General features: G+C 54.7%; 1 protein-coding gene across 1 annotated transcript in view; it reads left to right on the forward strand.

Moving 5' to 3' along the window:
* Positions 1–3,120: 3,120 nt before the first annotated feature.
* RAB40C (RAB40C, member RAS oncogene family) overlaps positions 3,121–12,314 on the forward strand; it is a 35,520-nt gene continuing 26,326 nt past the window's right edge. The window contains exon 1 of the mRNA XM_063171320.1: positions 3,121–3,323. Within this exon, the coding sequence (XP_063027390.1) occupies positions 3,170–3,323 (154 nt within the window). The 5' untranslated portion in view covers positions 3,121–3,169. The remainder of the gene's footprint in view (positions 3,324–12,314) is intronic.

The following is a 12,314-nucleotide window of genomic DNA, read 5'->3' on the forward strand; positions in this document are numbered from 1 at the left end:
TCCTCTGCACAATCTGAGCAGCAGCCCAATCTGGGCCTGGGAGTGGTGGATCCTTCTGGCCTCTCCTTCCCTCCTCACACCAGAGCACTCACTCCCTTGAATTCCATCCCTTTCTCCTTTTCCCTCTCCCAGCTGAATGCATGGCTGTGACAAAGTCCCCACATTACAGCAAGCCCCTGCCAGGATTGCCCCTCTCCCTCTGCCTCCCACCTCTTGCCACAATTCCCACCTGGCTGGGCTCTGTTTGGTTTCCACCATCCCATCAAAGACAGGAGAAATCCCTGGAATGAGTGAGGGTTTGGCTGGCCCTGTGGAGCAGCAGAACTGAGACCCAGAGGCTGAGAAAAGAAATAAAATAGAGGAGATTGCTGCTCATCCTCTCCTGTCCACCTGCACTGCTTTGGATCCATTGGACTGTTGGACAGAAATGAGGCTTTTCTCTCCTCCTGGAGAAAAGAAACATCCCCATGTCCCCCTCTCCCCTTCCCCTGCTCTGCCCACCAGGCTGTGCCCTGGGTGGGTGTTTCTGCACAGGCTTCACCTTCCAAGCCCCTTTACCCTGGCAATGCAGTGGCCAGGGATGGCAGTGGCTGCAGGAGGACATCTGCTCCTTGGGGTGGCTTTAGCTGCTCCTTGGGTGTGCTCTAGCTGCTCTTTGGGGTGACTTTAGCTGCTCTTTGGGGCTGCTTTGGCTGCTCTTTGGGTTGGCTTTAGCTGCTCTTTGGGCCTGCTTTGGCTGCTCTTTGGGGCTGCTTTGGCTGCTCTTTGGGGCTGCTTTGGCTGCTCTTTGGGTTGGCTTTAGCTGCTCTTTGGGTTTGCTCTAGCTGCTCTTTGGGTTGGCTTTGGCTGCTCTTTGGGGTTGCTTTGGCTGCTCTTTGGGGCTGCTTTGGCTGCTCTTTGGGGCTGCTTTGGCTGCTCTTTGGGGCTGCTTTGGCTGCTGTTTTGTTTTCCCCTGTCCCTGCTCTCACTGTGCTTGGCAGCAGCCGTGGGAGCTGGCAGAGGGCACAGAGGGGGGCTGGGTTTGGCCCTGCCAATGGAGAAGCCAAACTGAGCAGCTGAGGGTGAGGATCCCCTTGTCCCACAGGACACAAACCCCTCACGAGAACAGGGCCCAAAAGGGATCCAGAGCCCCAGGGCAGCACAGGAGCCCTCAGGCTGTGGGAGAGGAGAGGGAGCCAGACAGAGACCCCCAAAGAGGGGGCAGCCCCCCTCCCTGTGAGAGGGGACAGCTCTGGAGAGAGCCCAGGGAGGCCACAGAGATGCCCCAAGGGCTGGAGCCCCTCTGCTCTGGAGCCAGGCTGGCAGAGCTGGGGGTGCTCACCTGGAGAGGGACTGGGGACAAGGGATGGAGGGACAGGACACAGGGAATGGCTCCCACTGCCAGAGGGCAGGGCTGGATGGGATATTGGGAATTGGGAATTGTTCCCTGTGAGGGTGGGCAGGCCCTGGCACAGGGTGCCCAGAGCAGCTGTGGCTGCCCCTGGATCCCTGGCAGTGCCCAAGGCCAGGCTGGGCAGGGCTGGGAGCAGCTGGGACAGTGGGAGGTGTCCCTGCCATGGCAGGGGTGGCACTGGGTGGGCTCTGAGGTCCCCTCCAACACAAACCATTCTGTGGTTCTATAAAAACATCCCCCTTGAATGCATCCCCTCTCCCTCTCCATCCATGAGTGACCCCCTGGCATGAGCAGCCAGCAGAGCTCCCCCAGGAGCTGCAGGATCCTCACAGGCTCAGGGCACGTGGGTCATGGGCATGGCATTCCCTGGAGCAGCAGGCTGGGAACGTGGATGGTGAAATGCCCAGCTCTGGATGCTCTGTTCAGCACGGGAATTTGTCAGCAATGGTGGCAGGGAGAGGATCCTCCACACCTTCCATGGGGAATCCCCTGGGATTGGGTTTGGGAGTGGTTCCTCAGGGATGGCAGCCCAGTGCCAAGGGATTGCAGTGGAGAACATCCAGGTACAGCCTGGTACAGCACCCACAGCCCCATTCCCTGGGGACACGCTGCACGTCCCCATGGCTGCCCCCTGCCCCACCAACAACGGGGTGCACACACCTCCCACCCCAAACCCCGCTGCCTGCCATAACATGGATGATCACCCACCTGGATGCCCCAAACTGTGGGTGCCCCTCCTTCTGCACGCCCACCCCATATCTGGAGGAGGACACCTGTATGCCCTCCCTCCCACGTACCCACCCACCTGGACATCTCTGACACCTGGATGTCCCAAATCCTGGGTGCCGCCTCTTCTTGGATGTCCCACACATCTGGATGTGCCCCCATCTACGAGCCCCTCCCATGGGTATGCTCAGCTCACATTGGATGCCCCCCGTCCTGGATGACACCTGGGTGCCTCGCACACACGGATGTGCCCCAATCCCGTTCCCCCCAGTCCCGGTTCCCCAATCCCGGTTCCCTCAATCCCTCTCCCCCAATCCCGCTTCCCCAGTCCCGCTTCCTCCCCAGTCCCGCTTCCTCCCCAGTCCCGCTTCCTCCCCAGTCCCGGTTCCCCCCCAATCGCGGTTCCCCAGTCCCTCCCGCGTCGAGCACTTCCCCGCCCGACTCGCTATCCCATCATGCTCCGCTTCCCGCAAGGCATGCCGGGAGCTGTAGTCCTCAGCCGCCCAGCCGTCCACTGGCCCTGCCCCTTGAGCTCTCAGGGGCGCGCCGGGGCGGGGCGCTTCTGATTGACGTGTGGCTGAGCCTATTGAAGCGGCGAATATGTGGAGGAGGCGGGGCCATTTCTGATTGACGTGCGTTTTAGCCTATGGGAGCGGCGAGAGCGGGGCCGAGGCGCCGCCTGGGCTCGGGCGGACACGGCGGCTCCGTGAGGCGGGGGCGGCCCTGCCCGGCTGAGGTGGGTGGCGGGACCGGAGCTGGGGCTGACCTGGCGCGGTGCTGCGGCCCGGCGGGGCGGAGCGGGCTCGGGGCCCGGTGGGGCGGCGGCGCTTTGTGCGAGTGGGAGGGCGGAGCGGAGCCGTGTCAGCGGCGGGGGCGCTGCGGGGCCGGGCCGGGCCGGGCCCTTCCTCCTCCTTCTCCTCCTCCTCCTCCTCCGCCGCAGGTCCCAGCGCGGCCCCGGCGGAAGATGCGCGGCCGGCGGTGAGCGGCGGCGGGGCAGAGGCCGCAGCCCGAGGCTGGCGGGCGGAGGATGCGGGCCGGGCCGCCCCGCCGATGAGAGGCAGGATGGGCACCCAGGGCAGCCCGGTGAAGAGCTACGATTACCTGCTCAAGTTCCTGCTGGTGGGCGACAGCGACGTGGGCAAGGGGGAGATCCTGGAGAGCCTGCAGGACGGCGCCTCAGAGTCCCCCTACGCCTACAGCAACGGTAAGGGGGGCTGGGGGGCACCGGGCCGCGGGACCCCATCGCTGTCACACCCCTGCCGCTGTCACCTCCCCCGCCATTGCTGTCACCGCATCCCGCGGGGACCCCGAGGGCCGTCACCCCAGCGCCGAGCTGGCGGCCAGGGAGGGGTTGTTTTGCTTTTTCCTTTGTTTTTTTTCCATTAACTGGGAGCGCAGCGCGTGGCAGGCAGCTCAGAGGCCTCCTCAGCTCCTTGAAATGCCCCAGATCTGGAGGAGAATGTGGGCAGAGGGGCTGGTGTCTGATGTAATCCCGGGATGCGCAGCCGGACCCTTCCCGAGCGGTCCCAGGGCTGCCCTCCCTCCCTCTCCCCGGCTGCCACAAGGACCGAGCCGTTCCCAGAGGAAGCCGGGGCTGTAACAAAAGAACTGGAGCCTGATTCCCAGCCCGGAGCCGCTCTGCCTCGGTGGCTGTACCGGGAGCGGCCGCGTTGGCTGATCCACCTCCTGCCAGCGTCGAGGTTCCTAATGGAGCCCATGACAGACCATTAACTACGCTATCACAAGACCGTAATTAAGAGCCGAGGAGTAGCGCTGTGCATTTCCTGCAGTTACGGTGTAGCGCGGCCTGGCGGGGTGCGGGTCCTGCTGTGGGTGTCAATCTGTCATCCTTCCCCTCCTCCGTGCACAATAACATCCCCAAGGGCTCGGACCCTGCATCATCGCTGGAGCCCAGGGCAGGAGCAGGTAGTGCCGAGGTTTGCCTGTATCAGGAACCCGAGGGAATCGGGAGCTCCTTGGTGCTCTGCACGGGCCAAATTTGGAGCGTGCAGAGTGGTGTGGCTTCGACCACACTCGGTCCTTGGAGCCACCACCAGCTCCCCAGGAGCTGATGCAAATGCACACCTGCTCCACGGAGATTTACGGGGAGGTGGTGACTCAGAAGTGAAGCTGCCTGTGAAATGGGAGCAGCTCTTCAGGAAGAAGGCTTTGCTATCGTTCATCTCCTCGGGTGTCTGGCTGGGCTGGTGTGGTTTGCCTTTGAGGAGGTGCTGGGCCCTTCAGAGCTTCCCTGAAGAGAGTTTGTGTTTCTGGAGAAGCTGCCTCACCCGGGAGCTGTGGGACTGCTCCATGGGGTTGGTGTTTACTTTGTAGAGTGTAACGGGGTGGCTGTTTTAAGTGAAGTGTTGCAGCTGGAATTGTCTTCTGATTGAAGTGGGTTTGAAGCAGACAGGGTAGGAATAAGGAGTGAGTTACGTGGGGTCTTTGGTTTACACCCAAAGAACAGGGATTTTGGCTATGGCTGTAGACCTTTTGTCTCAGAACCCACTGTTTTGTAGCAACTAAATACCAGCATCTTTTTGTTGGAAAAAGAAATCTCAGTGAATAATTTCAGAACCTTCCCTTGTCCTCTGTGGGCAATTGAGCCCATTCCTAATTAGAGAATTAGGTCACACACTGTTGTTTCACAGTAATATATGCTCTGACAGGCTCTGCTTCTGTTGATTCTGGGAGGCGACGCACCTTTAGGATAATCAGCTGGAGTGGCTTTGATATCCAAGTGAATTTGATCCTGCTGATGCTGCTGACAGCCTTGGCAGTGGAACTCCCTGTGCCTCTGGCACAGCTGGGACGTGCTGACAGGGCATGCTGCTCCCTTCCCTGACAGACACCATCCCCTGGCCTCTTGGCTTTTGGGAGCAGCTCGAGCCTGGCGTCCTCTTTGGCACGTACCTAATGCCATCCCAAAACAGCAATGCCAGAATGTTATGTGGAGGTTGTCTTTGTAAATCTGCTTGTAAGCACGTTGTCCTTGTCCTCATCCCCTCCCATATCCCACATCCCAATTTTAAAATGAGTATTGTGTCATCTCCCACTGTTTTGGTCAGTGCAGAAAGTACAACTGGTGTGTGCTTTGAGCTGCTCTTGTGGTGGGGACATCTCGTGTGGAGCTCAGGTCCCTGACCTTGGCAGGATGGGAGAGAGCATTTGCCTTCTCTGTCTGGTTAGGGTCTGCTGCTTTTACTCTGGTTTGTGGAAACAGTTGTGAGCAGCCAGGTTTTGTGATGCAGCATGGAATGGATTGTCCTTTCCAGCTCGGGGAAGGCACACCCTCAGAAGTGAAGCTCTGTAAATGTAGCTCTGTATTTTAGCTGCTCTGTATTTTAGCTGCTCTTACCCAGCCTATTAGAAAAAGGATCCAGGGATTCCTCTCTGCTCCGTGGGCACTGGGTGTTGGATCAGCACACAGCTGAGTGATGAAAAGCCCTTTTTCTGTTGGATTTTAGGTGCTGTAAGCAGCCTCTGCCTGCCTGTGTCCAGTATCTAAGAGCCTGGGGTGCAGTGGGAGCTGTGTCTGTCACACAGCACCACAGGTGCTTCTGTCCATCCTTTTTCAGGATCCCTGAACAGCAATGTCACTTCTCAGCATAGCCTTGGAGCTTGGCACCTCAGTCTAAATCAGGCACATCTTATATTAGCCCCTGCAGTTCCTGTGGTGCATAGCAAGGCCTCAGCAATGTCCTTTCTTTAAATTGCTGGCAAAATAAAGCTCCTCTGTGGGAGCAGAGGTAGTTGTTACTCCTGGTGCAGGAGATGTGAGCACCATTGCTGCACCAAGCTGTGAGGCCAGTGAGTGTGGAACTCCTAGTGACAAAAAGGTGGCATTTTGAGGAGGAAACTGACGTCCAGGTGTCACTTGTGTGTTCCTTACTAGGTTTGTGCTGAGCTATGGAATGTGTCAGTCTCCAGGAGCATCAGCCAAGCATGCTCCCTGCATATTGTAACTGGTTTGGACTTAGCTTTTGCCTTTTCTTGGCCATCCACAGAAGACCCTGAATTAAGCCTTCCTACTGTTGTTTGGACAGGGAGAACATTAATGCTTTTCTGGGCTTCCAACGTTGTCCTTCTTCCCAGCTTTCACCCTCCCTTTCCCAAAAGTGTAGTTGTGGAGGGAGGATGCTGTTCTGAGAGCCTCACTGCTGCTCTGGACAGCTGGAGGATCTCACCTGGGAACCTGAAATCCTGCATTTTCCCTGAATGCCCTCTGTGCTGTCAGTGCTGCCTCCTCCTCCCCAGGTGCAGGGAGGGGCTGCTCTGTGCCATGAGCCTGGGGTTACACCAGACTCAGTGAAACTGCTTTACTTGTGGTGAGTGTCCTGCACAGACCACACAGCTGTCCTCATCCATCCCCGAGCACTGAAGCAGGACAGAAGTGTGTTGGTCCTGGGGTGGTTTGGGCCATGGATGTGGTGGAGCTGCAGGTGAAGCAGGGACAGTGTGCATGCCGTGCATTAGGGGCACGAGGCTGCTCCTCACCTGAGGGACCCGCGGTGGCTTTGTCACCACCGTGTCACACGTCCACTCTGGAATAGCTGGTTGTTCATGTGCTGGAATGAGCTCGCCCAGCAGGTTTGTTGGCTTGCAGGAGCAGCCAGCCCTGAGCTGAGCCCTGGTGAGTCAGGGCAGCTCTCAGTGCTCGGCAGGAGAGGGCTGGGGCTGCCCTGGGAGACAGGGCTGCTGCCCCAGAGCAGGGCCAGGGCTGGGCTCAGCACAGACCGAGGGTGATGTGCCCCTCCTCACATGATGGAGGGCTTTTTCTGCCGCTGCTTCCCCCTCACCTGCTGCTGTTCCCACAGGAAAGAAGCAGAAATGTGTGTTAGGGAGAGAGTAGAGCGTGTTTTGGAGCAGATGGCTTTGACTGGAAAGGGGGTGGATTTTTATTTTTATTTTCCCTGTCCTCAGCTTGTATTAAGAAAGTGATGAGGATGCAGCCAATGTCCTCACTCTGATCTTGCAATGAGCACACAAAAGCTGAAATGAGAGCCCTGCCCTGCACAGAGTTGGTGCTGACACCAGCCCTAACACACCGAGTCCCAGCACCTCCTCTCAACCTTGTCCCTTGGCTGGGCTTTAGTACCTTTATTCAGGCACCATCCTTTGGTGCTCTGTATCCCACTGCTATCCAGACCCAGGCAATGTCAGGGAAAATGCCCCTGAGGTGCTGCTGACAGGTTTTGTGGTTCAGGTGAAAACTGGATCTTTCCCAAGAGCCCTTCCCCAACAGCAGAGGTGCAGGAATTCAGCTCCTGGGCAGCAGCAACAGCAAGCCCACCAGGGCTGGGGTTCCCTGCCAGGAGCAAGGGCTGGGGCAGTGCAGCTTCCTGCCCCTTTCCTGGCCAGGAGGAACGGGAGAGGCAGCTGAAGACACTGCCCAGCCCTTGGAGGTGGTCGGTCCCTTCCAGTTTGCCTGGGGGCTGCTGTTAATTACCAGGTTGTTTGTCTGAGTGATCCACAGCTTTGGATGTCTTTTCCCTCTGGTTGTTTTTGTGCAACTGTCTGAATCTGGAGATCTCTAAGATGTTTCTTTCAAGTCTTCCTTTACAGCAGTTCCTCTCCTGATCTGTCCTGTGACCCCTCAGGCACCAGTGTGCAACCAGAACCTCCCCTGGTAGTTCCATGCCGAGCAGGAGATAACCTGTCCTGCAGCAGCCTGCACAGGCACAGGGTGAGGACACACTTTGTGTGATCCTCCCTGCTGCCATGGAGGGCATGTGAAGAGATATTTCCCAGTGCTTCTGCTCCTTGCCTGCTGGGTTTCCAAGACTGACCATGGACATGGTCTCTCACTTCTGATCTGCAGCCTCCGTGGTGCTGCCGTGTTTGGCTGCAGGTCCTGCTACACTGGTTTGCTTTTCACAGCCCTAAAAAGTGTGTAGCTGAGCAGCTCTGCTCTCAACTTGAACTTGTGTAAGCACAGGACATCTCTTCAAACTGGCTGACCCTCCTGAGCAGACAGGAATTGCTGGCTGACCCCCTGTGCAGTGAAACCTCAGCCAGGGCCAGCACTGATGTAGTGGCACCTGCTGGGCATAGGCATGAGAGCTACTGGTGCTGAGCCCAGGTTTCTGACAGCAGCTGTCTGCTGCTGCCCTGTCAGGGCTCTCTGGCATCAGCAGGGAGGGAAGGGGAAGCCTTGGTTCTGGTGCTGCTTTGCTGCCTCCTCCTCCTCACCTGGCCTGCTCCCACCCGGTGTGTCCTGCTCTGCTGGAGCAGCCCTGTCCCTGGCCATGGCTGCCCCACTGCTGCAGCTGCTGCACACCCATGGAAACTGCTCTTTGTTTTCTGGCAGGACTGTATTCTTTGGAATAATGCTTGGAATAATGTTTCAGTTTGAGGCTTTAGCTCTCTGGTGCAAGGAGGATTGAGGCAAAGTGTTCCAAGTGCAGCCCAGCCATCACGTTCCTGTAGTGGCTGCACAAGTGATGTGCAGAAATGTCTGAGCTGGACTGTGCTGGTTGTGCTGCTGGAAACCTCTTTGGATGGCTTGCAGAGTGCAGAGTGGTTGTTGCAGCAATTCCTGCTGTCTGCCAGCACTTGCATCAGTGTCCTTCAGGGATGTTCACTTCCCTGTCATCAGAGATGCAGAGCTGATCTCATCAGAGCAGGCAACTCAGAAACAGCTCCAGCATCTCTTGTTTCTCCATTGTTTACTACATAACCTTTGTGTGAAAAATAGTTCCAAAGATACAGTGCTGAACCTCCAGCCCTGCTTGTTGTGGGACTAACCAGCTGTGATTTAAACTTAAATTCCAAAACAAAGCCAAACAAAAAAAATCCCCATCAAGCCAAAACCCAACCCCCAAAGTGAGTGTCTGGCAGGTTTGGTGTCTCTCCCTAGTCAGGATTAGATGTGCACAACAGTGTAGGTTGTTATGTGTGCAGAACATCTGAGGAGGGTTGTGTTTGTGTGGAGATTTTATAAAGCTGGGGAGGGACCTACTCTGCAAAGTTCTGGGTTGCACTGCAGAGTTCTCACCACCCCTAATCCCTCTATAAAAGCTGTGCTTTTATGGCTGTAAACGTGTTCCAGAGCCCTGAGTGCACAAAGGTGATGGGAGCTGAGCAGTACAAAGCTGAAATGGGTGGAATGTTCTTCTGATAACTGGGATTAAAAGTTTCGCTGTGGTTTTGGTTTGTAAAAAGCAGGCAGGTATTGCTCTCTCCAGATTCCACACCAAAATTGTCCACACCTCTCCTGGTGTGGAGGTTTTTGGTTGGTTCAGTATTTAAGCTGCATAGGAAAGACCACGGAAGTTAGTCTGCTCCTCCTCCTCCTCCTCTTCCTCCTCCTCCTCCAGCTTTTGTTTCCAGCTGTTCCCTGGCATGTTTTCCTCTGCAGCCTCGATGTGTCAGAACAGCAGAGCATCTTTCCATTGCACTTGAGAATAGCTAGGCTCTGAGCTGAGCCTTTGAGCTGTGCTTTTATCACCCTGCTGGTTAAAATCTGGATTTCTCTCCCTTTACTCCTCACTGTCCCCTGGCACTCCAGAGGAGCATTATGTCATATCAATTCCTGTGTGATTGCAGGCACTGGAGGAGGAAGGAAGCTGCAATGTGAAAACCTTCAGCTTTGTTTTGCTAAAGGCTTTGCTGTCAGGTGAGACTCACCTGAAAGAAAATTACCCTGGGGCACACAGGGTGGTGGCTCAAGGCAAGAAACCTCCATCAAAGAGTCTGTTTGCTTCTGCAAAAGTTGTAGTAAATAGTAAGGTTGCAACATAGCTTGGAGATTGTTTGTTCCTATAGAGCTTCTGTTTGCTGAAAGGATTTTTATGTTGCCACAGCTTTTTAGATTTTCTTCCTCTTTTCTGCTTCATCTTTGTTTCATTTCCATTGGCCCGTTCTAGATATTGTTAGATCATTTTAAAACTTTGACACCTGTTCTCCTATAAATATAACACCTGAAATTCTTAATGTCCTGCATGTTCTGTGCAGGATTGGGCATTGAATTGAGACAAAAATCTTTGTGCAATTCAAACATAATATTTGCTGCTTAAACCATCCGTGGTTAAGGAGGAGACAGGCAGAAAGGGCACACTGAAAGGCTGTAATTAAATGGCAGTTTAACAGAAGGTTCTGAGCATCTTTGGGGTAACCTTTTAAATAAAATGCAGAGTTAAAAAAAAATTCTTTTTTTTAGGGATTTTAACTTGTTTCCAGCCAGGCTGCTGGGTTCCTGGCACCATTTGGGGCTTTGTTATACCATTTGCCTCTCTGTGCAGGTGATTGGCCCTGCTCAGTCCTGGGCACAGAAATTACCCTGCCTTGTTTCCTTTGGTACCAGCTGTAGCAGCACCTGTAACAGGCCTTTTGCCCATGGTTCTGGAGTGGAGGCCAAGTGGACTGGAGAAGAACTAGATGGAAAAAAATCCAACCAAGCAATGAACAAAGAAAATGCAACAACCCACCCCTCACCCCATTTTGCCCATCATTTATTTAATCTTAAATCCTTTCTTGTCCCAAGAATTGTTGTTTTTTTTACATTGTCAAGCTGCCTGAGCAACTTAGTGGTAAAATCCATCCAGGAAACTGCAGCCTGTGCTGTGGCACAAGGAGATGAAACTCTGCAGGGTAGCTGTTACCTGTGCTGCTCACCCTGCCAGCCAATGTGTTTGCTGTGGAACACCTCTGTGGGTGAGACACACTTGTGTTCTTGTAGGACTCATCTTTATTAAAAGGCTGAAATTCAATACTTTGTTCTGTTTTTTTTTTTTAAATGTCAAATGCTGGCTTTTCCCTGGTGGCAGCAAAAGTGCTCCAGAGTGGCTGCCAGGGTAGCTGGAGTGAGATCTTCGTCCTGTAGGTCAGGAGGGGACCTGGGAGGCTCCAATTTGGGCTTGGAAAACCTGGTGTTCAGGCTGCTGAGAGCTGCTGTGAGGCAGCAGAGTTTGTACAGGTGTGTGTTGAGGTGCTTGCTGTGCCAACAGGGCCAGTCCATCCTTCAAGGACAGGGAGGGAGAGCTGAGCACACCTGCCATGCACTGTAAGTCAGGCCCCTGGAGATTTGCTGTCATTGGAAACAGCCCATGGAAAGGTGAAACCAGTGTTAGCAGCCATCCTGGTGCTCCCAACATGCAGCAGCCCTTTCCTGGCTGTGGTTGGTGCAGCAAGACCAAACTTGGGAGCCAGAGAAATTCCTGGGGAGTGGAATCTCTGTGGCTGTTCTGGGAACTCTGCAAGTGTCTGCTTAACCTGTCTACACCCAGCTTGAGGGCTGCAGCTCTCTCTGGGTGTTTGGGTGTGGAGCATGGCTCTGGAAATGCTGTTTTGTTGCTGGCAAAACCCAGAAATGCCAGTGAGGTGTGGCAGGATCAGAGGCAGCCTCTGCAGGATCCCTGAGCAGGGGTGCACCTGAGGCTGGCATGCACCCTGCAGGCTGCCCAGGCACGGTGTGGGGCTCTGATGCTGCAGGGCAGCATTCCCCTGCACAGTGTCCACAGAAGTGTAACTATGGAGGCATAGGATATTCAAAGTATTTTGGACAAACGCTTGGATTTTTTGGAGTGTTTGGGATTTTTTTGTCTCCCAGTATATCTTGATGTTTGTACGGTCATCCAGCAACAATGCAGACTGTTATGGTGCCCTCTGATTTCCCTCACAGGCTGCCTTTGTTTCTGCCTGCAGCTGTGTGGTTTTTATGGAGATCTGAATTGCAAGGCATGAAGAAACTCTTTTGTTTGTTGTCGCTTCTGTGCATAAAATCATTCTTGATTTTCTTCTAAAGCACAAATCCACTTCACATCCCTGGTTCTGGACTGACTTTGGACTGTTTCTGGGATTTCCCGGGTGTCTGCTGAAATTGTTGGAGCTTTAGGAACAGATTTGCTCCTGGCTTCAAATGCCATTTTCTGATGCAATTGTCCCCCTTAAGTGTGCCCAGAACAAAGTTCCTCTGTGTGAGGACCATATAGCTGCTGAAACGGTGCCGGGCTTGCGGCAAGCAGTGAGCAAGTGAAATCTGCAAATCCGCCCTTCTTCGAGGTCTCCAAATCAATGTTTTCCTTTTGGCTGGTTACAAAACCAAACAAGCAATTATTTGCCGGAGATCCCCACCTCCAAACCCTCTCAGCTGGAGATGAAGATGCCTGGGAACTGATGTGAGCAGCCTTCCTGTGAAAGGCTTCCAGGCTAAATGGAAATCCCTCTCAGCTGAAATGAAGCGGCTGTGAGTGGA

Source organism: Melospiza melodia, chromosome 18 (genome assembly GCF_035770615.1).
Source record: "Melospiza melodia melodia isolate bMelMel2 chromosome 18, bMelMel2.pri, whole genome shotgun sequence".
Classification (NCBI taxonomy): domain Eukaryota; kingdom Metazoa; phylum Chordata; class Aves; order Passeriformes; family Passerellidae; genus Melospiza; species Melospiza melodia.